Genomic DNA, 25533 nt, shown 5'->3' with positions numbered 1-25533 from the left:
ATGGAGATTAGGCGCGTCACACTCAGTCCTCGAGGGCCAACCAACATGGCAGGATTTATGGATATCCCTGCTTCAGCGCAGGTGGTTCAGTCGAAGATTCTTTAAATCCAATTTGCCTGTGCCGTGACAAGTCGCATGTTAAGTTAAACTGTTGTGTTAATCAAGCAAAGGTAAAATGTCCATGTTGGCATGTCTTTCAGAGGTCCCCAAACCTGCTCCATTCACTGCATTGTCTCGTCACTCAGTGGTAATGGAACCACTGGTTGGTATATGACAATAGGGTGAGTGACGCAGGTCAGCGGACCTGCAGATATACTCGTGGGTATTGTATTTTTGCTGGACTCTGTATGGTGAGGGATTTAGGTCACTGTTTGTTTAACCACCATAACCAGAGTCTGGTTACACAACCACAAATCCAAGATGGCACATCTTGCCACCCCGCAGTATTTATTTTTTGTATTAATAACTTTGTAAATAGTAAAAGTCAACAATGTAGTGTGAACAATCAAAAGAAGGCTGTAACGGGCAAACTATTTGATAACTGCAATTACTAATCAATTGGAATTCCAGAGCGATCCGTTGGACCAGACGACAGAGAAACAGAACGAAGAACTAGAACTTGACTTCACTGGAATCCTCTTATCTTCTTTATAAAAAAAAATCTCAAAAGGTCATTGCTGCCTCTGTAATCTGCCTGGTAACATACATTGCTGTCTCTGTAATCTGCCTGGTAACATACATTGCTGCCTCTGTAATCTGCCTGGTAACATACATTGCTGCCTCTGTAATCTGCCTGGTAACATACATTGCTGCCTCTGTAATCTGCCTGGTAACATACATTGCTGCCTCTGTAATCTGCCTGGTAACATACATTGCTGCCTCTGTAATCTGCCTGGTAACATACATTGCTGCCTCTGTAATCTGCCTGGTAACATACATTGAATTGCGTTCTTAGACCGTTACCGCATCGTCAAGTTCGAACGGGTATCTTACATGCTCAATAACACAATGTGAAATGCTCTCTGTCCCTCCTCCTCTCTCTCTCTCTCTCTCTCTCTCTCTCTCTCCCTCCCTTCCTATCCCTCTCCCTCCCTCTCTCTATCCCTCTCACTCGCCCTTACTCCCTCTTACTCCCCATCCCTCTCCCTCCCTCGCCCCCCTTCCCTCCTTCTCTTGCTCTCCATTCCTCGCCTTCTCTCTGTCCCTCTCACTCCCTCCATCACCCTCCCTCTCCCTCCCCGTCCCTCTTAATCCCTCTCTCCGTCCTTCTTACTCCCTCTCTCGCCCGCTCTCCGTCCTTCGCACTCCCTGTCTCTTGTCCTCCTTCCCTCTCTGTCCTCTCACTCCCTCTCTCCGTCCCTCGCCCTCCCTCCCTCTCTCCTGCCCTACGTCCCTCGCCCTCCATCTTTCCGTCCCTCGCCCTCCCTCAACCTCTCACCCTCTTTCTGTCCCTCTCTCGCCCTCTCTCCATCACTCGCCCTCCCTCTCCCACCCTCTCTCCGTCCCTTGCCCTCCCTCTTTCTTTCCCTCATCCTCCTCATCTCTCTTCTCCAGCAAACCCCATATTTCAGTTCAGGGACTGGACGGGAGTAACGCCACCTTTTAGGGAAGAGATACTCAACGCGAGTCATTTTATTTGCATTATTATATATTACATTCATTCTGACTTATAACGCACTTACAAAATGAATACATTCTGCCGCTCTAATAAACCGTCCGCAATGCGACTGCGCAGGAAAACCTTTAAATACACGGGCGTGTGACTGTGGCACAGGCAGACGTGTACACGTAGAGAACACAAGCAGTGTGTGTGGGCAGAGCTTTGGCTTGAATGATTACAAGAAGAACATTACAAGCAATAACTAACCTTGGCTCCCGATTCCTTCTCAGCAAATTAACAAATGTTTCTATTTCCTTAGCAGTGATGTGTTTCTCCAGCAGTTTCCTGTTGTTGTGTAACAAGGCCGTGATGGTGTCCTCTGCCAGAATATCATATCCAATCTGGGACTGCATAACGCAGAAATGTTTAGCAATGTATTCCTAAAAAGAGGAATGAACAGGCGCTGTTAGGATTCTGCGGTATTCAGGCACTATGTGAATATATATGGTGCCAATGCTGTTTGTGCCACTGTTGCTGGGGCTGAAGGGGTGTCTCCGTGGCAGTGACACCGATGTTGGAGAGGGGCAGACCAGCTTTGAATCCCACTATCTGTCTTCCTAGTGTCCTTGGACAAGTCACCTTACAGTACCTCCCTGGGCCGTAGGCACCCAAAATTAGTTTGTAACCTCTTCAGCGCAGGGACTGACTCTTTGTACCTGCAATGGCCTCTGTACATTAGAAAAAGGACATAGTCTAATCACAATTAGAGGGCAAGAACGTGGTGAAATGAGGAGCCTGCGCGTGGTTCGTGCTAAGGGTATGTGCAGTCACAGCCCTCTGCTATCAACTTAGCAGCAAATACACTGCAGAGCGCTACAATGTTGCAGCATCTTTATGAAACTGAGGAGCACATCCCCCCAACTGAAATTGTGAAATTCTGCGGAACCCCGACCCTCTCCCATAGTTTCTAATAGTATTTGAACAGAAACGTCCCCTCCCCCCCCCCCCCCTCCTAACAGAGCTACTCCCTCTCTTTTTAGCTTCGGGGGCTCGAGTTCCCTACTGAGAGTTCAAAATGGCACCAAACCATGTGTGTCCCACGGACCACTAGGAAGCCGTAATGTCGTTGCGGGTTCCTACTGGATGAGCGTTGAAATGCCCAGGAAGTAACACCGGGAAACATCGTGGGAGCCTGGGGGAGCTAAAGAGGATCGGTGCGGTAAAACCAATGTGTTCATTTGGCAGGGTTGGAGCTTCGGTTCCAGGACTGACCTGGTTTTTCCTGTAGTCTTGCTGAGAGTGCCGGAGGACCCTGTAGCACAGCCGTAGGATATATTTATATGGGGCATATCTCTGGTCTCCTAGATCCTCCAGCCGCAGCATAGATCCTTCCCCCACCTTGTCTTTGAAAGGAGCCTTAAGAATGCCGAAGATCTGTGGAGTTCCATTCATCACAGACACAAGATTAACACAAACGGTGTGGGTACTGTACACACTGATTTAAGATACATCATTTATTATTGTATTTAAAGCCAGTGCTTTGTTATTATTTTGCCTCATTACCAAAGTTTCTGCTCAAAACTACAACAAAGTTGCAGATGTCTACTAGGTTCAATATTCTTTTGTCCAAGTAAATTCCTCCTTCTAAGGATTAAGCTAGTGGGATCTGTAACAAACAAGCTATTATAATAACTTACATGCTGTAAAAAAAACAGTGTCAACATTTAGGCCCCTATATACGTATACTAAGCCATGCTATTCCACAGACATCACCATGGGCAGGAAAACACCTTAAAGTATAAATGTATGTATGTATGTCTTTATTTATATAGTGCCATTAATGTACATAGCGCTTCACAGCAGTAATACACGTGACAATCATATAAATAACAAATAATACAAATAACAGATCATGGGAATAAGTGCTTCAGACATAAAAGTAACATTAAGGAAGAGGAGACCCTGCTCCAAGGAGCTTACAATCTAATTGGTAGGCAGGGAGAACGTACAGAGACAGTAGGAGGGCGTTGTGGTAAGGGCGTCTGCAGGGGGCCAAGCTTTATGCATCAGGTGTATAGTATTAGCCACTGTGCTATTCATATGCTTCTTTAAGCAAGTTTGTCTTAAGGTGGGTCTTAAAGGTAGATACAGAGGGTGCTAGTTGGGTACTGAGGGGGAGGGCATTCCAGAGGTGTGGGGCAGTCAGTGAGAAAGGTTTAAGGCGGGACATAATTCCAGTGAATGAGCCATACACTACCGACACACTTTATTGAAGTGTGGTCGGTACCGCAAGCCGGGAAATCTCCCGGCTTGCTAGTGGCCGCCCCTCGGCGTGCCGCGCGTCATAGACGCGCGGTCACGCGTCATCGGGAGCGTGCGCCCCCTGCACGCGTGTCCAGGGGCTCCCCGAGGGAGCCCTGGTGTCCCGCGATCGCGGGACAGCGGCAGGGGGTTCCGGGGGACCCGGCGGACCCGGCAGCGGTAGGGAGAGCGCCCCGATCGGAGGGCGCTCTTCCGCTGCTTCGGCGCGCGCCCGTCACACTCGGGCGCGCGCCAGGCTACTGCTGCGGCACAGAACGGGCAAATGCTCGAATAAACTGTGCCGCAGCAGTATATTGCATTCCAGGGCTGCAAGGTATATTGTTGAATAGCACTGCTTGTTATACATGGGCCTTATAGAGAACTCAGGCACGGTTACATGTTATAAGGGGTATTTCTTAGCACGTCTCAGGAATGGTTACATTGTTGGGGGGTATTTCTGAGCATGGTCTCAGGAACGGTTACATGTAATATGGGGTATTTCTTAGCACGTCTCAGGAATGGTTACATTGTTGGTGGGGTATTTCTGAGCATGGTCTCAGGAACGGTTACATGGTTGGTGGGGTATTTCTGAGCACGGTCTCTGGAACGGTTACATTGTTGGGAGGTATTTCTGAGCACGGTCTCAGGAACGGTTACAATGTTGGTGGGGTATTTCTGAGCACGGTCTCAGGAACGGTTACAATGTTGGTGGGGTATTTCTGAGCACGGTCTCAGGAACGGTTACAATGTTGGTGGGGTATTTCTGTGCACGGTCTCAGGAACGGTTACATTGTTGGGGGTATTTCTGAGCACGGTCTCTGGCACGGTTACATTGTTGGGGGGGTATTTCTGAGCACGGTCTCAGGGATGGTTACATTGTTGGTGGGGTATTTCTGAGCACGGTCTCTGGAAGGTTACATGTTATATGGGGTATTTCTGAGCATGGTCTCAGGGACGGTTACATTGTTGGTGGGGTATTTCTGAGCATGGTCTCAGGGACGGTTACATTGTTGGTGGGGTATTTCTGAGCACGGTCTCAGGAACGGTTACATTGTTGGTGGGGTATTTCTGAGCACGGTCTCAGGGATGGTTACATTGTTGGTGGGGTATTTCTTAGCACGGTCTCAGGGACGGTTACATTGTTGGTGGGGTATTTCTGAGTACGGTCTCTGGAACGGTTACATTGTTGGGGGGTATTTCTGAGCACGGTCTCAGGAACGGTTACATTGTTGGGGGGGTATTTCTGAGCATGGTCTCAGGAACGGTTACATTGTTGGTGGGGTATTTCTGAGCCGGGTCTCAGGAACGGTTACATTGTTGGTGGGGTATTTCTGAGCCGGGTCTCAGGAACGGTTACATTGTTGGGGGGTATTTCTGAGTACGGTCTCTGGAACGGTTACATTGTTGGTGGGGTATTTCTGAGCGTGGTCTCAGGAACGGTTACATTGTTGGTGGGGTATTTCTGAGCACGGTCTCAGGAACGGTTACATTGTTGGGGGGGTATTTCTGAGCACGGTCTCAGGAACGGTTACATTGTTGGGGGGTATTTCTGAGCACGGTCTCAGGAACGGTTACATTGTTGGGGGGTATTTCTGAGCACGGTCTCAGGAACGGTTACATTGTTGGGGGGTATTTCTGAGCCGGGTCTCAGGAACGGTTACATTGTTGGTGGGGTATTTCTGAGCACGGTCTCAGGAAGGTTACATTGTTGGTGGGGTATTTCTGAGCATGGTCTCAGGAAGGTTACATTGTTGGGGGGTATTTCTGAGCACGGTCTCAGGAACGGTTACATTGTTGGGGGGGTATTTCTGAGCATGGTCTCAGGAACGGTTACATTGTTGGTGGGGTATTTCTGAGCCGGGTCTCAGGAACGGTTACATTGTTGGGGGGTATTTCTGAGCACGGTCTCTGGGATGGTTACATTGTTGGGGAGGGGTATTTCTGAGCACGGTCTCAGGGATGGTTACATTTTTGGTGAGGTATTTCTGAGCACGGTCTCAGGAACGGTTACATTGTTGGGGGGTATTTCTGAGCACGGTCTCAGGAACGGTTACATTGTTGGTGAGGTATTTCTGAGCCGGGTCTCAGGAACGGTTACATTGTTGGTGGGGTATTTCTGAGCCGGGTCTCAGGAAGGTTACATTGTTGGGGGGGTATTTCTGAGCATGGTCTCAAGGATGGTTACATTGTTGGGGGGGTATTTCTGAGCATGGTCTCAGGGATGGTTACATTGTTGGGGGGGGGTATTTCTGAGCATGATCTCAGGGATGGTTACATTGTTGGGGGGTATTTCTGAGCACGGTCTCTGGAAGGTTACATTGTTGGGGGGGTATTTCTGAGCCGGGTCTCAGGAAGGTTACATTGTTGGGGGGGTATTTCTGAGCATGGTCTCAGGGATGGTTACATTGTTGGGGGGGGTATTTCTGAGTACGGTCTCTGGAAGGTTACATTGTTGGTGGGGTATTTCTGAGCAGGTCTCAGGAACGGTTACATTGTTGGTGGGGTATTTCTGAGCACGGTCTCAGGGACGGTTACATGTTGGTTTGGTTGTTATGGTAATTTGGTAATTTAGGCTCCTGGCTGGGAGGCGGAGTCGTTATTTATGAAATACGTTTCTCTGGCTGGGAGGCGAGAGGTTAACTTCATTATGTAATGGTTTGAGTTATGTATTATTGTTATGATGGTTTAATAAATTGTGCTGCGGCCTTACCATCATCTTATGCTTGTGTCTGGTGAGCGTTATTTGAATTAAGCAAAGTTCAGTTTAATGGTTAATGCCTCATACAGTTTCTCATCACTCTGTACACAATGACATTGAGTATGAATCAGGGGAACCCATGTCAGCTCCGTTGTGACCTTGGGCAAGTCCCTTTATCTCCCTGTGCCTCTGGCACCAAAAACATAGTTTGTAATCTCATCTGGGCAGAGACTGTGTCTGTAACAATCCCCATGTGCTGCGTAGTGCGCGCTGTGCTGTAATTGTGGCGCGTTTTGCGTCCCACTGGAATTATATGAAATAAAGTTATTATTCCTCGTCCATTCATCAAAGTGCTCTGCAGTGTAAATTCTGGGCCACTTAACCACATGGCAAATAGTTACATGTTATAGAAACCGTTGACATACTTTACATGTAAAGATACATATGAAATACATACTGTAACCTTCATAATATCTCGTTATTTTTGTTGTACGTTTTTCTCAGTTATCAGTATGTTTGAAATGTAAAACAACCATTTCTTATGCATCATTCAGCTAAATCCCCTGAAATTAATAATACCTTTATTCCATATAGTGTGTCCTCCCAATGGGACACACTAACAGCAGTATTGCTGCAGTGGTTTGCAGTAATCACTCAGGCGTGCGCTGTTCTGCAAATCTCGCCCGCATAGTAACTGCTCATTTAGTAACTCACCTGTGCTAGAATATTTTGCTCTCTCATTAACTTCTGCCTTTCGCGGTCGGGTTTGGTGACTACAACATCCAGCACCTCCTGTCCGTTATTGGGAATGCCCGCCACAAAGAATATCAAGTCTTCTAGCAGCTTGGTAACAAATCTGAAATGAAAAGGCGTACGCACGGTGAGAACATTACTGCGGGAACACCCAAACACACAAGCAGAAGATGAGGAAAACTGAATGCTTCGTAACAAAAAAAGGATATATATTTATATGTATATATATTATATATATATATTTTTTTTTGTGTGTTATTTCTAATGATACAATTGCACAATAATGTCCAGAAGTAAAGGTCGTTATTGTACCTGATAATGTATTAGGAGATTGCGCAATTTCCCCCAAGGCTTTGGGTGCATTAAGGCTCTTTAATGAGAGAGGCTCCAGCTTTTGCATTACGGAGCTCCTGCCCGAACGTGTTACAATTTACGGATGCTATATCTGTACAATGGACTGCATTACTTTGTTGCAATTTCACAAAACTACTGTATACAGTACACCAGTAACTCCCAGTCCTCAAGGGCCACCAACAGGTCAGGTTTTCAGGATATCCCTGTTTCAGTCGAAGTCTGAGCCACTGATTGACCCCCTTGTGCTGAAGCGGGGATATCCAGAAAACCTGACCTGTTGGTGTCCCTCCAGGCTGGAGTTGCCCGGATAGAGCTACAAAGTCAGGTTAAGGAAACAGCTTGGCGTGAGAGAGAAGCACAATCAGAATATGAATCTTATTTTGACTTGTTTTTATATACTGGGCTACGATGTGCGCACATTACCTCTGAATTCAATCAGCATACGTTCTGATCATGACCGGCAGAATAGGACACATTTGGCCTCAACAAATCAGCCCAAACTGCAAAGAATCCCCTTTTCTACAGGGTTATTAAGGCTGACAGATCTCCGGAGAGAAACAAACCACAGACCTCCTTTCATTCTGCGTTATCGTCCCGTACTCCAGCTTCTGAACGGTGGATGCCAAGACTTTGTTGGCGTCATTAGCGAAGTCGAGATCTCGGACCTCCGACAGAGGAACGGATATGATGGCAAAAGCCTCTTTGTCTTCCTTTGTCTGACATGTTCCAATCTGCAGGTGTTACAGGGTTTCTATTAGTTTGCCAAAATACAGAATACACTATTGAACAATTTACCATTACTTTGCTTTTTATTGTTCTATTCTGTTCTTTTTATTTATTAGAACTTGGCTTTGAATTACATTTGTAGACGCTTCTGAACTTTGAAATTGAACTCTATATTGCAAGCTTTCATGGCATGTCTTATTGTATTTGAAGTTTGAAGATATACAGTATGTGAATTTGCAAAGCTACCAAGCATAGCTTAAATTCTGACACAACCAGAGGTGTTTCATGACTGAGAGCTTTCACTGACAACACCAATATATGGAGTAGGGCTAACCATTAAGGCGACAATCCTCTTCTATAACTCTTGGGGCCCTACTACATTATCTATGGCCATACTTGTCCACATGCCCCTGCTTTATTGGCTTTGTGACAGGGCGTTGGAGGCTTCCATTTGAATTTTCCCACATGTGCTAGGTCACAGTAAATATTTTCGGAAGTAACATATTTCCAGGGACACGGCCGGGGCAGTGATGAGCCTGTACCTTTAGCATAACAGGTCTCTCTTCATCGGTATCTATTGGGATGCTGGTGCTGGTCACCCATGTGTTTGTACACAGATGACGCAATCGGACGTATGAGTTCCTACAGAGATAAAAGGGGAAAATGGGAAAACACGTGACATGTGTGACATGTGTGACATGTGTGTAAGATGGTATGTGCTAGTCCAGAAGCAAGGCGCACTTAAATAAGCATGTAAAGGTGCGCTCCCTAAATGGAAAAAGTACAGATATATATGCTGTCTTTTTATAAGCTTTCAATCACTTCCCTCAATTTTGCTAGCAGTTAATAGGAATAACAGACTCGGTGGAGAGATCGCAAGAGATTATGTGCAGCCACACTGCTCCGATATACACATATCGCAGCCTGCAAGAATAATTGTCTATCTACAGGCACGAGGCTTCAAATCTCTCCCTCACATCCCTCCCACTAGCTCACACTCCTCCTCGCTTTCACTCACACCACTCCCCAGTAACACACTCCAACTCACTCACATCTCTCCCCACTAGCTCACACTCCTCCTCGCTCTCACATTCATCTCAACTAACACACTCCAACTCACTCTCACTCACATCTCTTCCCACTAGCTCACACCTCCTCGCTCTCCCATTCCTCCCCATTAGCTCACATGCTTCGCTCTCACTCACATCACTCCTCCTCGCTCTCACCCACATTCCTCCCCACTAGCTCACAGTCCTCCTCGCTCTCACTCACATCCTTCCCCACTAGCTCACTCCCCCTTACTCTCATGCACGTCCATCCCCACTAACTCACTCCCCCTTGCTCTCACACATCCCTCCCCACTAACTCACACTCCTCCTCGCTCTCACTCACATCACTCCCTATTAGTTCACACGCCCCCTTGCTCTTATGCACATCCCCCCCACTAACTCAAACTCCTCCTCGCTCTCACTCACTTCCCTCCTCACTAGCTCTCACTCCTCGGTCTCACTCACATCACTCCCCATTAGCTTACAATCACATCCTTTCCCACTAGCTCACACTCCTCACTCTCATCCCTCCCCACTAACTCTCACTCCTCACTCATATCCCTCCCCACTAACTCACACTCCCCTTGCTCTCACGCACATCCCTCCCCACTAACTCACACTCCTCGCTCTCACTCACATCCCTCCCCACTAACTCACACTCCTCTTCGCTCTCACATCACTCCCCACAAGCTCACACTGCTACTCACTCTCACTCACATCCTTCCCCACTAACTCACTCCTCCTCGCTCTCACCCACATCCCTCCCCACTAACTCACACTCCTCTTCGCTCTCACTCACATCACTCCCCACAAGCTCACACTGCTACTCACTCTCACTCACATCCTTCCCCACTAACTCACTCCTCCTCGCTCTCACCCACATCCCTCCCCACTAGCTCACACTCCTCACTCACATCCCTCCCCACTAACTCACACTCCTCGCTCTCACTCACATCCCTCCCCACTAACTCACTCCTCCTCGCTCTCACCCACATCCCTCCCCACTAGCTCACACTCCTCACTCACATCCCTTCCCACTAACTCGCACTCAACTTCGCTCTCACTCACATCCCTCCCCACTAGCTCACACTCCCCCTTGCTTCTTGTCTTTTCAAGCAACACCAACATGAGTGACAATCAGGTTCCTATTGCGGGTGACAATTGCTTTTAATGCCTTTGTTTCTGTGACAGTTCCTGCCTATTGTGGGAAGATTGTTACCTGGGCACCAGGCAATCAGCTCTCTGTAGGGTGGTGGCATCAAGTTCAAACAGAGATGCAATGTCATTTCCATGTGGAACCGACACCAATGTAAACACTGTCTTCTCCCCGGCCAGCCATTTCTTCTTTGGCACCGGGAGGTCCCCTTCCCTCTGCAGGTGGGGAGAAAGATTTATGGTTAGAATGCTTCGAGAGCAATGAATCCAGTGGGGTCTTAATGTACATTTATAATCAGCGGACAGACTCTCTGATGGAGGAGCAGGGGTGTGCAAAACTGGGTCACATTTGCTGGTTTTGTCCAACTTTGAAAAAAATCGAACTTTTATTTTAAATATGCAAATAAGGTAATTGGATAAGCCAATAGGATTAATGCCCAGTTATCTCTAGTGTGGTCACAGGTGTCTCTCCATGTGTTGTGTAGATACGTGTTTTGTGTGATTTATAAGTCAATGTGGGTATGTCTCCCTCTGAAGAAAGCTTTTTTTTAATCACTCTCACGTTCGCTCTCACACTCTCTCTCACACTCTCTCTCTCACACTCTCTCTTACACTCTCTCTCACACTCTCTCTCTCACACTCTCTCTTACACTCTCTCTCACACTCTCTCTCACACTCTCTCTCTCACACTCTCTCTCACACTCCTTAAATGATGAAAAAGCTATTACTAATAGGAATATATTCACTTTATTGCAGCTCCACGACGTGTTGCTAATGGAGGCTGAACATATAACCACTTATATGCCCTCCTCCTGTCTCTGTACGTTCTCCCCACCAATTAGATTGTAAGCTCTTCGGAGCAGGGACTCCTCTTCCTTAATGTTACTTTTATGTCTGATGAACTTATTCCCATGATCTGTTATTTGTATTATTGTTATTTATATGATTGTCACATGTATTACTGCTGTGAAGCGCTATGTACATTAATGGTGCTATATAAATAAAAACATACATACATACATACAGTACATACATACATACATACAGTACATACATACATACATACATAGCTAGCATCAAAGGTGATACTAAACTAGTTCAGGCAGGGGTTCTCAACTCCCGTCCTCAAGACCACCAACAGGTCAGGTTTTCAGGATATCACTGCTTCAGCACAGGTGGCTCAATCAGTGGCTCAGTCTACAACTGAGTCACTGATTGAGCCACCTGTGCTGATGCAGACTCTTCGACTGAGCCACTTTTTGAGCCACCTGTGCTGAAGCAGGGATATCCTGAAAACCTGACCTGTTGGGGGGTCTTGAGGACAGGAGTTTCAAACCCGTGAGTTAAGGAATGGGCCCTTAAAGTGGGAGACCTCTCATAAGCTACGGCCCGAGTCCTCCCGGCTGCACGCACGTCTGGCAGCGCGTGCAGAGACTACAGCTGCGATCGGCGGTGTGTAGGGGAGATCTAGGGAGAGTGCGGGGCCGGGTCCATGACGGGGGGGCGCGGCCAGGATGGGGAATATCTGCCCTGCCATTGGCTGTGCGCGGCCACATGACTGCGTCGACAAAATTCTTGTCTTCCCTGCCAGCGTACGCATCACAGCGCTTTGAGCGCCCACACACACAGCCACTGCGGCCTGCCACATAGAGGGCTGTGCTGTGGTGTGTGGCGCACACGCTGTATCACGCGGGGACTCAGCCTTAGAACCAGTTATGTGTAACCTCATATTTAAAGCATTTGCTCTTGTCTGGTTGCCACAGCCAGCTCCTTGTAACGCAATTCCTTGTCCTGTGCTTCAGAACTTGCAATCTAAAGTTGGGGTCACTGAACGGACACTGCGTGCAAACGTCTCCGTACAGCGCTGCATACACTGCAGTGTATATAAGAACAACCATATTACGTGGCTGAAGGACTAAATGCTATATTGCAAGTAAATACACCTTTATCCCTATGTAAAATGGAAATAAAAGCTCTCGATATCAGGAAATACATTGTATGTATAGCAAGGTAGGGTGGGGGCGTGTGTCCTTTCTTCCATATAGTAACAGAAAAGGGGGAGGGAGGAGGAGGAGGGTGTATGATCCCATTTATTGGACCAACAAGTAGTTGATATGTTTACAAGCTTTCCAACCTCTCTTGGTGGAGGTCTGACCTGATGAAGGACCCTGACAGGTTGGAAAGCTTGTAACATATTTACTATTTGTTGGTCCAATAAAAGGTATCATCCCCCCCCTCTCTCCCCCCCCCCTCTCTCTCCCTCTCCCCCCCTCTCTCTCCCCCCTCTCTCATTTCCCCTCTGCCCCCCCCCCCCTCTCCTCCCCTCTCCCTACTTTGTTACTACAATGTATGTATAGGACTTATTTTATGGTGGACCTTGTGGTGCTATCAGAGCATCAGGGATTTTCCAGAAGGTCAGCGAGCTTCCTGGTGCAGAAGTAACTGAAGGGCTCAGATTAGCCTGCACGCTGTATATCTCTGTGAGGCTCTCTGTGTATATCTCTGTGGGGCGGGTGGGCAGCCGCCTGCCATCCACAAACACCTTCGTTGTTGACTCACTCGTGAGTCATCCCCATTTTTAGCAGAGACATCACGCTCTGTCCCCGTGAGCAGCCCGAGACGCTCAGTAAGACGCCGTGTGCATGTGCTTCCTGAGCCAGGCGGGGAGGCAGCAGCAGCAGCAGCAGCAGAATATTAATTTGGCAGCATCTGTGTTACTGAGCGTATGGACTTCCCCGAGTAACTTAACCCCTGACGCTGCGCAACACGAAGCTCATCCACTTGGTCGCACGTAGCTGGATGTTTGAGAGGGAAGAGGAGTAAAGAGAGAACTGAGAGGATTTAACCCAGGGGCGGCCAACTCCAGTCCTCAAGAGCTACCAACAGGTCAGGGTTTCAGGATATCCCTGCTTCAGCACAGGTGGCTCAATCAGTGGCTCAGTTGAAGACCTGACATGTTGGTAGCTTTTGAGCTGGAGTTGGCCACCCCCGATTTAACCTCTTCAGTACCTGCAATGTAATATATCTATAGCGAATGAATGACTTATTTACCCACTGAATCGACACATATGAGGCCAGCAAGTGATGCCCCAGGAGAACGAGTAAAGACATAGTTATGCGATACCATCTGAAAAGATGATCATATTATTTCGTTTAAAATCTACTTTGGTTTAAAGTTATTATTGCTTTTACTTTTCAGTTACTTTCTTTTTCTTTATTTTATTGTGGTCACATAATCCAGAACAAAATGCCCCCGCTCACTGGACCTTTGGACCGTTGCCAAGTCGGATATACTACGGAGCATATTAATGTAGCCGTCCCCGCTGCTCATATTAAATATATACATAGATATACATATTCATATAATACCGATTGAACCACTTCTTTTCTTTCTTTGACGTTGTTCCTACTCTAGAACCCTGCTGAACCTTTGCACCTTTCCCATACTCCTCAGTATCTCCGGAGTGGAAAAGTGCACGTTCTTTATGGGTTTCCCTGAAAGCCATTCGACTAAATCAAAAGAAGAAGCCCCCCAGCACCTTCTTCATTTATTTAAGGTGGTCTTTCATTTCAGAACACAAAGGTTGTGCATCATAGTATTACCCCCTGGGCTGACAGAGCCACGGGACACATTGCTTTGCAAAGCCTTGTGGGCTCATCTTGCAGACAGGACAGCTCTAAACAGCTTAGATCGCTAAGGAAGGTGTTAAACGGCTAATTGCTCCCACTTTGCCACAACTCTAAGTAGCTAACTAGACTGCAGTTTTCAAGCAACTTTTAAAAATAAAACCCGGGATGGAAGCAGGAGGTTTCTGGAGATGAACCCCGTTAATTTCAGCTCCGGGGACCCCCTGCTTCCCGAGGTACGTACCTCCATAGTAGGTGCCGGTAGCCGCTCTGCTCAGCTAGCTGGGCTGTAAAGCTTCAAGCTCCCGCATCACGCGAGCCAATCGGAAGCCGAACCTGATGCCGTCACAGCTTCCGATTGGCTCGCAGGGCGCTGAAGCTTTGAACGTCCGCCATAACATGAACCCTGGTAGCCGAGCTCCGGGAGCAGGGGGTCCTCGGAGCTGAAATGAATGGAGTTCAGAAACGGAGACCCCCCTGCTTCAATCCGGTGTAAAAAAAAAACACGGATTGCCACTTTAAAGCTGCAGGTCAGGCAATATCCTGCATGTGTGTTTTTTTTAATAAATCAGTTCTGTAGTAAAAAAAAATACTTTTAGCATTTTCTGTTTAAAAAAAAAAACAACTTTGAAAGACCAATTATCTTATATTCTATTTTAACAAGCATGCTTGTTCCTATAGCAACGAGTTACATTCCCCATATTTAAAGATGTCGCCAAACTTTGCCGATCAATTGACGGAGAACGAATTGACCGGCAGCTACGCGGTTTTTTAGGTAAGTAGAGATTGCCCACATGGAACTATTGAAGTTAAAAAAACAAAAAAACGGGAGCCTGAAGTGCAGCTTTAAAAAGGCCCAGGTGTCAACAGAAAGCGAAGTAAATCAACCCTCCTGGAACCGTTGTTAAATGTTATGGTTTGCACAACTGTACGGTGAAACTTTACCCCTGCAGTGCTGGGAGCAGATGGCTCTGAGACACAGGAGACGCGTGAGCAGAGACGCAAAGCCTCTCGATGAAGTGTTACTGCACAGCGCAGCCTCAACGGACCACTTCAGGAGACCTGTATCCCCCTCGGATCCCAGCCTTGCTAGCACCGCTCTCCTAAATGTCCTGTGTTAGAGGCAGGCTACCAAATGGGAAGAGAGTGAGCAAATGCACAGGGAGCCTTTGCCACTTTAAATGTAGATATCCGTATGAACTCCACAAGTCAGAAGGACAGAAGGAATCCATCATAATAAACACCTGGTGTCATTAATTACACTGCAGGAGGCAGAGGCTGCAACACGGTGATTCCCAGCTTCTTCTTCTTCATGGGAACCAATAAATACTACAGGGGTAAGGGAGGGGGGTAAGGGAGGGGGGTGGGGGGAAGGAGATTGGTAATGACGCTTCCTACCTCTGGTGCAGACAGGTTTATGCCACCTCAGTCATGGCAGATTTTTTAAACTCAAATTGAAGTCAAACAAATGCAGCGTGATAGGCACCGAGTCTGATACACCCCATTATATCTTTGTGTTGGGTAACTCCTCCGATTGGCACAAATTGGGAGTTCCAAATGGATACTTTAGAACAAATAGGCACGCGGTGAGAATGCCTTTGTGGGTTGGTGCAACATTGTGCGGATACATTTCCCACTGCATGCACCTGTGCAAAGACTGATTTGGTCACAAATCTTGATCACGCTGCCCAATGGTCCCACACATTTCCCCCCTGGACACGTGACGCGACGCGATCAGGTCGGTCCGGGACTTCTAGTCTTTAGCAATGTAGCGTTGGGAGAAGAACTAGAAATGCCAGCATGTCATTTGTCTTTAGTATCGGAAGAAAACAGGACTTGTCTACTTACTGCTGCTTTGCCATCATTAGCATCTCGATAGTCTGGATTGATCTAAATTAAAAAAAGATATTCGTTAAATAAAATTTTGTAGAAAGGAGGAATAACTGTCCCTTTTATTAGTAAATGGCAATGGAAGGGATATGAGTTTTGGAAGCAGTGGTGATTATCGTTTAACAGCCGGGGTGGGCTACTCCTGCTGTCCTCAAGGGCCACCAACAGGTCAGCTTTTCAGGATATCCCTGCTTCAGACACACCTCTCTCACCACACTCGCTCCATGCTGTTTCCTCCTCTCCATGGCCCCAGGACCAGGCTCCTGACACCTCCTCCTGGTTGGCTGCATTACCCAGCAGCCAATCAGGATGGCGTAAATTCCCCAACCCCTAGCAGCAGCCCCGCTCTCTCCCTGCTCGGGGGAAATCCCGCTGCCCCCCCAAACCGGTCAGGTCACTATGTCCAGAGAGGTAATACAGTATACACATACACGCCCAGAGAGGTAACACACTGTATACACATACACGCCCAGAGAGGTAACACACTGTATACACATACACGCCCAGAGAGGTAATACAGTATACACCTACACGCCCAGAGAGGTAGTACCGGTATACACATACACGCCCAGAGAGGTAATACCGGTATACACCTACACGCCCAGAGAGGTAGTACCGGTATACACATACACGCCCAGAGAGGTAATACCGGTATACACCTACACGCCCAGAGAGGTAATACCGGTATACACCTACACACCCAGAGAGGTAATACCGATATACACATACACGCCCAGAGAGGTAGTACCGGTATACACATACACACCCAGAGAGGTAATACCGGTATACACATACACGCCCAGAGAGGTAATACCGGTATACACATACATGCCCAGAGAGGTAATACCGGTATACACATACATGCCCAGAGAGGTAATACCGGTATACACATACACGCCCAGAGAGGTAATACCGGTATACACCTACACGCCCAGAGAGGTAATACCGGTATACACATACATGCCCAGAGAGGTAATACCGGTATACACATACACGCCCAGAGAGGTAATACCGGTATAAACAGACACGCTCAGAGAGGTAATACCGGTATACACATACACGCCCAGAGAGGTAATACCGGTATACACATACACGCCCAGAGAGGTAATACCGGTATACACATACACGCCCAGAGAGGTAGTACTGGTATACACATACACGCCCAGAGAGGTAATACCGGTATACACATACACGCCCAGAGAGGTAGAACCGGTATACACATACACGCCCAGAGAGGTAATACCGGTATACACATACACGCTCAGAGAGGTAATACCGGTATACACATACACGCCCAGAGAGGTAATACAGGTATACACATACACGCCCAGAGAGGTAATACCGGTATTCACATACACGCCCAGAGAGGTAATACCGGTATACACATACACGCCCAGAGATGAAATACCAGTATACACATACACGCCCAGAGAGGTAATACCGGTATACACATACACGCCCAGAGAGGTAATACCGGTATACACATACACGCCCAGAGAGGTAATACCGGTATACACCTACACGCCCAGAGAGGTAGTACCGGTATACACATACACACCCAGAGAGGTAATACCGGTATACACCTACACGCCCAGAGAGGTAGTACCGGTATACACATACACGCCCAGAGAGGTAATATAGGTATACACATACATGTCCAGAGAGGTAATACCGGTATACACATACACGCCCAGAGAGGTAATACCGGTATACACATACACGCCCAGAGAGGTAATACCTGTATACACATACACGCCCAGAGAGGTAATACGGTATACACATACACGCCCAGAGAGGTAATACCGGTATACACATACACGCCCAGAGAGGTAATACCGGTATACACGTACACGGCCAGAGAGGTAATACCGGTATACACGTACACGCCCAGAGATGTAATACCGGTATACACATACACGCCCAGAGAGGTAATACCGGTATACACAGACACGCCCAGAGAGGTAATACCGGTATACACATACACGTCCAGAGAGGTAATACCAGTATACACATACACGCCCAGAGAAGTAATACCGGTATACACATACACGTCCAGAGAGGTAATACCAGTATACACATACACGCCCAGAGAAGTAATACCGGTATACACATACACGCCCAGAGAGGTAATACCTGTATACACATACACACCCAGAGAGGTAATACCTGTATACACATACACGCCCAGAGAGGTAATACCGGTATACACATACACGCCCAGAGAGGTAATACCGGTATACACATACACGCCCAGAGAAGTAATACCGGTATACACATACACGCCCAGAGAGGTAATACGGTATACACATACACGCCCAGAGAGGTAATACCGGTATACACATACACGCCCAGAGAGGTAATACGGTATACACATACACGCCCAGAGAGGTAATACCGGTATACACATACACGCCCAGAGAGGTAATACCGGTATACACGTTGACGGCCAGAGAGGTAATACCGGTATACACGTACACGCCCAGAGATGTAATACCGGTATACACGTACACGCCCAGAGAGGTAATACCGGTATACACATACACGCCCAGAGAGGTAATACCGGTATACACATACACGCCCAGAGAGGTAATACCGGTATACACATACACGCCCAGAGAGATAATACCGGTATACACATACACACGTCCAGAGAAGTAATACCGGTATACACATACACGCCCAGAGAGGTAATACCGGTATACACATACACGCCCAGAGAGGTAATACCGGTATACACATACACGTCCAGAGAGGTAATACCGGTATACACATACACGCCCAGAGAGGTAATACCGGTATACACATATATGTCCAGAGAGGTAATACCGGTATACACATACACGCCCAGAGAGGTAATACCGGTATGCACATACACGCCCAGAGAGGTAATCACGGTATACACATACACGCCCAGAGAGGTAATACCGGTATCCACATACACGCCCAGAGAGGTAATACAGGTATACACATACACGCCCAGAGAGGTAATACCGGTATACACATACACGCCCAGAGAGGTAATACAGGTATACACATACACGCCCAGAGAAGTAATACCGGTATACACATACACGCCCAGAGAGGTAATACCGGTATACACATACACGCCCAGAGAGGTAATACCGGTATACACATACACGCCCAGAGAGATAATACCGGTATACACATACACACGCCCAGAGAGGTAATACCGGTATACACATACACGTCCAGAGAGGTAATACCGGTATACACATACACGCCCAGAGAGGTAATACCGGTATACACATATATGTCCAGAGAGGTAATACCGGTATACACATACACGCCCAGAGAGGTAATACCGGTATGCACATACACGCCCAGAGAGGTAATACCGGTATACACCTACACGCCTAGAGAGGTAATATCGGTATACACCTACACGCCTAGAGAGGTAATAACGGTATACACATACACGCCCAGAGAGGTAATACCGGTATACACATACACGCCCAGAGAGGTAATACCGGTATACACATACATGCCCAGAGAGGTAATACCGGTATACACCTACACGCCCAGAGAGGTAATACCGGTATACACATACATGCCCAGAGAGGTAATACCGGTATACACCTACACGCCTAGAGAGGTAATACCGGTATACACCTACACGCCTAGAGAGGTAATAACGGTATACACATACACGCCCAGAGAGGTAATACCGGTATACACATACACACGCAGAGATAATACCGGTATACACATACACGCCCAGAGAGGTAATACCGGTATACACATACACGCCCAGAGAGGTAATACCGGTATACACATACACGCCCAGAGAGGTAATACGGTATACACATACACGCCCAGAGAGGTAATACGGTATACACATACACGCCCAGAGAGGTAATACGGTATACACATACACGCCCAGAGAGGTAATACCGGTATACACATACACGCCCAGAGAGGTAATACCGGTATACACATACACGCCCAGAGAGGTAATACCGGTATACACATACACGCCCAGAGAGGTAATACCGGTATACACATACACGCCCAGAGAGATAATACCGGTATACACATACACACGTCCAGAGAAGTAATACCGGTATACACATACACGCCCAGAGAGGTAATACCGGTATACACATACACGCCCAGAGAGGTAATACCGGTATACACATACACGTCCAGAGAGGTAATACCGGTATACACATACACGCCCAGAGAGGTAATACCGGTATACACATATATGTCCAGAGAGGTAATACCGGTATACACATACACGCCCAGAGAGGTAATACCGGTATGCACATACACGCCCAGAGAGGTAATCACGGTATACACATACACGCCCAGAGAGGTAATACCGGTATCCACATACACGCCCAGAGAGGTAATACAGGTATACACATACACGCCCAGAGAGGTAATACCGGTATACACATACACGCCCAGAGAGGTAATACAGGTATACACATACACGCCCAGAGAAGTAATACCGGTATACACATACACGCCCAGAGAGGTAATACCGGTATACACATACACGCCCAGAGAGGTAATACCGGTATACACATACACGCCCAGAGAGATAATACCGGTATACACATACACACGCCCAGAGAGGTAATACCGGTATACACATACACGTCCAGAGAGGTAATACCGGTATACACATACACGCCCAGAGAGGTAATACCGGTATACACATATATGTCCAGAGAGGTAATACCGGTATACACATACACGCCCAGAGAGGTAATACCGGTATGCACATACACGCCCAGAGAGGTAATACCGGTATACACCTACACGCCTAGAGAGGTAATATCGGTATACACCTACACGCCTAGAGAGGTAATAACGGTATACACATACACGCCCAGAGAGGTAATACCGGTATACACATACACGCCCAGAGAGGTAATACCGGTATACACCTACACGCCTAGAGAGGTAATACCGGTATACACCTACACGCCTAGAGAGGTAATAACGGTATACACATACACGCCCAGAGAGGTAATACCGGTATACACATACACACGCAGAGATAATACCGGTATACACATACACGCCCAGAGAGGTAATACCGGTATACACATACACGCCCAGAGAGGTAATACCGGTATACACATACACGCCCAGAGAGGTAATACGGTATACACATACACGCCCAGAGAGGTAATACGGTATACACATACACGCCCAGAGAGGTAATACGGTATACACATACACGCCCAGAGAGGTAATGCCGGTATACACACGCCCAGATAGGTAATACACTGTATACACATACACGCCCAGAGAGGTAATACCGGTATACACATACACGCCCAGAGAGGTAATACGGTATACACATACACGCCCAGAGAGGTAATACGGTATACACATACACGCCCAGAGAGGTAATACCGGTATACACACGCCCAGATAGGTAATACCGGTATACACACGCCCAGATAGGTAATACCGGTATACACATATATGTCCAGAGAGGTAATACCGGTATACACATACATGGCCAGAGAGGTAATACCGGTATACACATACACGCCCAGAGAGGTAATACCGGTATACACATACACGCCCAGAGAGGTAATACCGGTATACACATACACGCCCAGAGAGGTAATACCGGTATGCACATACACGCCCAGAGAGGTAATACCGGTATGCACATACACGCCCAGAGAGGTAATACCGGTATGCACATACACGCCCAGAGAGGTAATACCGGTATACACATACACGCCCAGAGAGGTAATACCGGTATACACATACACGCCCAGAGAGGTAATACCGGTATACACATACACGCCCAGAGAGGTAATACCGGTATACACATACACGCCCAGAGAGGTAATACCGGTATACACATACACGCCCAGAGAGGTAATACCGGTATACACATACACGCCCAGAGAGGTAATACCGGTATACACATACACGCCCAGAGAGGTAATACCGGTATACACATACACGCCCAGAGAGGTAATACCGGTATACACATACACGCCCAGAGAGTTAATACCGGTATACACATACACGCCCAGAGAGGTAATACCGGTATACACATACACGCCCAGAGAGGTACAGAGTATCCAAATACAGGGCAGACCAGTTCAATACTGGAAACCTGGCAACCCTATCACATCTGTCAGAGCTTTCTCAAGGAGAGAAGGATTAGTAATGAATGTCAATGTGGCATAGCTTCTCTTATCAATCTATTGCCATGGCTACCATCACAAATAAAAAATGGCTGCCCCCTGACTCCTGTGAAGTGTGCTTAGCTCGCCACCTGCAGTCTCCACCAAACACCACGGACAAATGTCATTTTCTGTCAACCAATGCCAGACCTGGCAAGCTAACAGAAGCAGGGACAGCCTGTGCCGTATCAGAATGTACCCCCTCGCTGGGTCTGTACCAAGTGCAAGTTTCCACATCATTCTACGCCATTTGATATCATCTGAAAAATATTTCTGTCAATAAAAACTGCATTGGGAAACCTAGGCTAGAAAACTGAGCAAACCATGATGACTTTGTCATCATAACTCTGTGCCCAGGACATACGTGAAAACGTGAGGTAACTCTCACTGTATTACTTCCTGGTAAAACATTTTGTAAATAAATAAAATGACCTCCCCCACTGTTTGAGAGCATCGTAACAACATCACCTGTCACCTGTGATGTGATAAAAAATGTCTGTGTCTCCAATCAAGGGTAATAATAAACAGGTTGATACCTCTGAAAGATCTGATTGCTATTATCTGGTGAGGAAGGAATGTATTTGGCCATTCTCTGGAAGCCTAAAAATATAAGCTTCCCATTCAGCTTCAAACTATGATTCTCCCGTATGTTTATAGTTTGTTCCCCCCAGGACTTTTTGTCTTGTCTGGGAAAAGATTAAGGCCATCGGTAAAGTCTCACATTACCCAGTAAATAGAAACCCACCACATCATTGGGACATGACATTTGCAGCTTGGGGTGACCATGGAAGCCATCGTGGATCTGGTTTTTTTTTTTTTTTTAAGGGACAAAACTGTAATATCTTGGGGACCAAAGCATCCATGGAGCTTAACATAGAAGAGTTCAGCTCTGGGTTCAGTTTCATTTAAGAAAATGTATTCTGGGCGGTTTTAATCCCATGATTGATGCTTATTATCCCATCCTTGGCGTAAAGCAGATGTGGTGCCTTATTTGAAAAGGGAGCTAGATCACAACCGAGGAATTACAGACCTGTAAGCCTGACATCAATAGTGGGGAAGCTACCAGAAGGTTTAGTACAGGATAATATTCAGGAATACCTAATGGAAAACAAAATTATTAGTATCACTCAGCATGCATTTATGAAGGATAGGTCATGCCAAACAAACCTAATAGTTTCTTTGAAGAGGTAAGAAGGAATTTAGACCAGGGTAATGCAGTTGATGTGGTTCAATTAGATTTTGCAAAGGATTTTAATACGGTTCCACACAAGAGGTTAGTGTACAAAATAAAGCAAATTGGACTCGGTAAAAATATTTGCAACTGAATTGAAAACTGGTTAAAGGACAGACAACAGAGAGTGGTCATAAATGAAACTTTTCTGGTTGGGCTGAAGTCGTGAGTAGAGTACCTCAAGGATCGGTACTGGTACCCCTGCTTTTTAACTTGTTTATTAATGACCTTGAGGTTGGCATCGAGAGCAAAGTCTCCATCTTTGCTGATGATATTACATGTTGTAAGGTAATAGAATCAGAGCAGGGTGTAATTTCTCTCCAGAAGGACTTGGAAAGACTGGAAACGTGGGCAGGTAAATGGCAGATGAGGTTTAATACAGATAAATGTAAGGTTATGCATTTGGGAAACAAGAATAAACAGGCGACTTACAAATTAAATGGGAAAAAAATAGGTGAATACATGACGGAGAAGGATTTAGGAGTGCTTGTAGACAGCAGGCTTAGCAATAGTGCCCAATGTCATGCAGTAGCTGCAAAGGCAAACAAGATCATATCTTGCATTAAACGGGCAATGGATGGAAGGGAAGTAAACATAATTATGCCCCTTTACAAAGCATTAGTAAGACCACACCTTGAATATGGAGTACAATTTTGGGCACCAATCCTAAGAAAAGACATTATGGAACTAGAGAGAGTGCAAAGAAGAGCCACCAAATTAATAAAGGGGATGGACAATCTAACTTATGGGGAGAGGCTAGCTAAATTAGATTTATTTACATTAGAAAAGAGGTGTCTAAGAGGGGATATGATAACTATATACAAATATATTCGGGTCAATACAAGGAGCTTTCAAAAGAACTATTTATCCCACGGGCAGTACAAAGGACTCGAGCCATCCCTTAAGGTTGGAGGAAAGGAGATTTCACCAGCAACAAAGGAAAGGGTTCTTTACAGTAAGGGCAGTTAAAATGTGGAATTCATTACCCATGGAGACTGGGATGGCAGATATAATAGATATCTTCAAAAAAAGTCTGGACAACTTTTTAGGAAGGAAAGGTATACAAGGATATACCAAATAAGTGAACATCCTAGGATGTTGATCTAGGTAGTAATCATTATTTGGAGTCAGGAAGGAATGTAATTTTCCCCTTATGAGATATCATTGGATGATATTTCGCTGGGGTTTTTTGTTTGCCTTCCTCTGTATCAAAATACTGTAAATAAAAATAAATAATAAAAAATATCTGTCGTCTAAATTTAGCATAGGTTGAACTGGATGGACGTGTCTTTTTTCAACTTCATCTACTATGTAACTATGTAACTATATAACTATGTCATTATGTAACTATGTAACTATATTACTATGTAACTATGTAACTGACTGTTGGGCCAGGCAGCATCGTACTGTGTCTCTTAGGCTTTGTCCATAGTGCAGGATACGCACACTAGGACGCCAATGCATATGCGCATAGTGCGTGCTGCTAGCGCGTGCTACAGAGAGCGGCGCTTCGCAATACAAACAAGTTTGTATTTCCAGCGCGACGCCGGGTCACGGAGGAGCGCAGAAGCTAGCGCGTCCTACTGTGGACGCAGCATTATTGGCATCTGCGTGGAAAAAAGGCAAAATCTCAGACAAACCTACAGCTTTAACCATTTCTATTCCAAGACTCATGCGAGTTACAGGAGCCAACATTTATTTCACTCCTGTGTTGCAGTTATAATGTGCTCACTAAGGTGGCTCCAGATGTGCTTCTATCTGACAGCTCATGCTTCTATTTTTTTTTTACTAATTGCATTTGTCCAAAAAGAATAATAATGAAAATCTTGGCACACGTTATTCCCACATGTATACACTTCCCACTCATTGTCATACAGTATGACTGGTGTTACCAGAAACCCGTGCTGCAGACGGAGAAACGATAAGAACATAATGAGAGAGAGAGAAATGTGTCAGGGCTAGAG

At 46.5% G+C, this 25533-nt stretch overlaps 1 protein-coding gene across 6 annotated transcripts in view; it reads right to left on the bottom strand.

Annotated features, from left to right (window-relative positions):
* Positions 1–25533, bottom strand: part of ITPR2 (inositol 1,4,5-trisphosphate receptor type 2) — a 317011-nt gene that overhangs the window by 162144 nt on the left and 129334 nt on the right. For 5 of the 6 annotated variants that reach the window (XM_075602849.1, XM_075602844.1, XM_075602845.1 and 2 more), the window contains 7 exons: positions 16112–16153; positions 10701–10852; positions 8975–9074; positions 8277–8437; positions 7314–7455; positions 2873–3034; positions 1868–2040 (listed from right to left, as the gene is read on the bottom strand). In XM_075602849.1, the coding sequence (XP_075458964.1) occupies positions 1868–2040; positions 2873–3034; positions 7314–7455; positions 8277–8437; positions 8975–9074; positions 10701–10852; positions 16112–16153 (932 nt within the window). The remainder of the gene's footprint in view (positions 1–1867; positions 2041–2872; positions 3035–7313; positions 7456–8276; positions 8438–8974; positions 9075–10700; positions 10853–16111; positions 16154–25533) is intronic. The other variant, XM_075602846.1, reaches the window with a different exon arrangement.

This window comes from Ascaphus truei, chromosome 5 (genome assembly GCF_040206685.1).
Source record: "Ascaphus truei isolate aAscTru1 chromosome 5, aAscTru1.hap1, whole genome shotgun sequence".
NCBI lineage: Eukaryota > Metazoa > Chordata > Amphibia > Anura > Ascaphidae > Ascaphus > Ascaphus truei.
The sequence above is the reverse complement of the archived record's forward strand: the minus strand, read 5'-3'. Positions and strand labels throughout refer to the sequence as shown.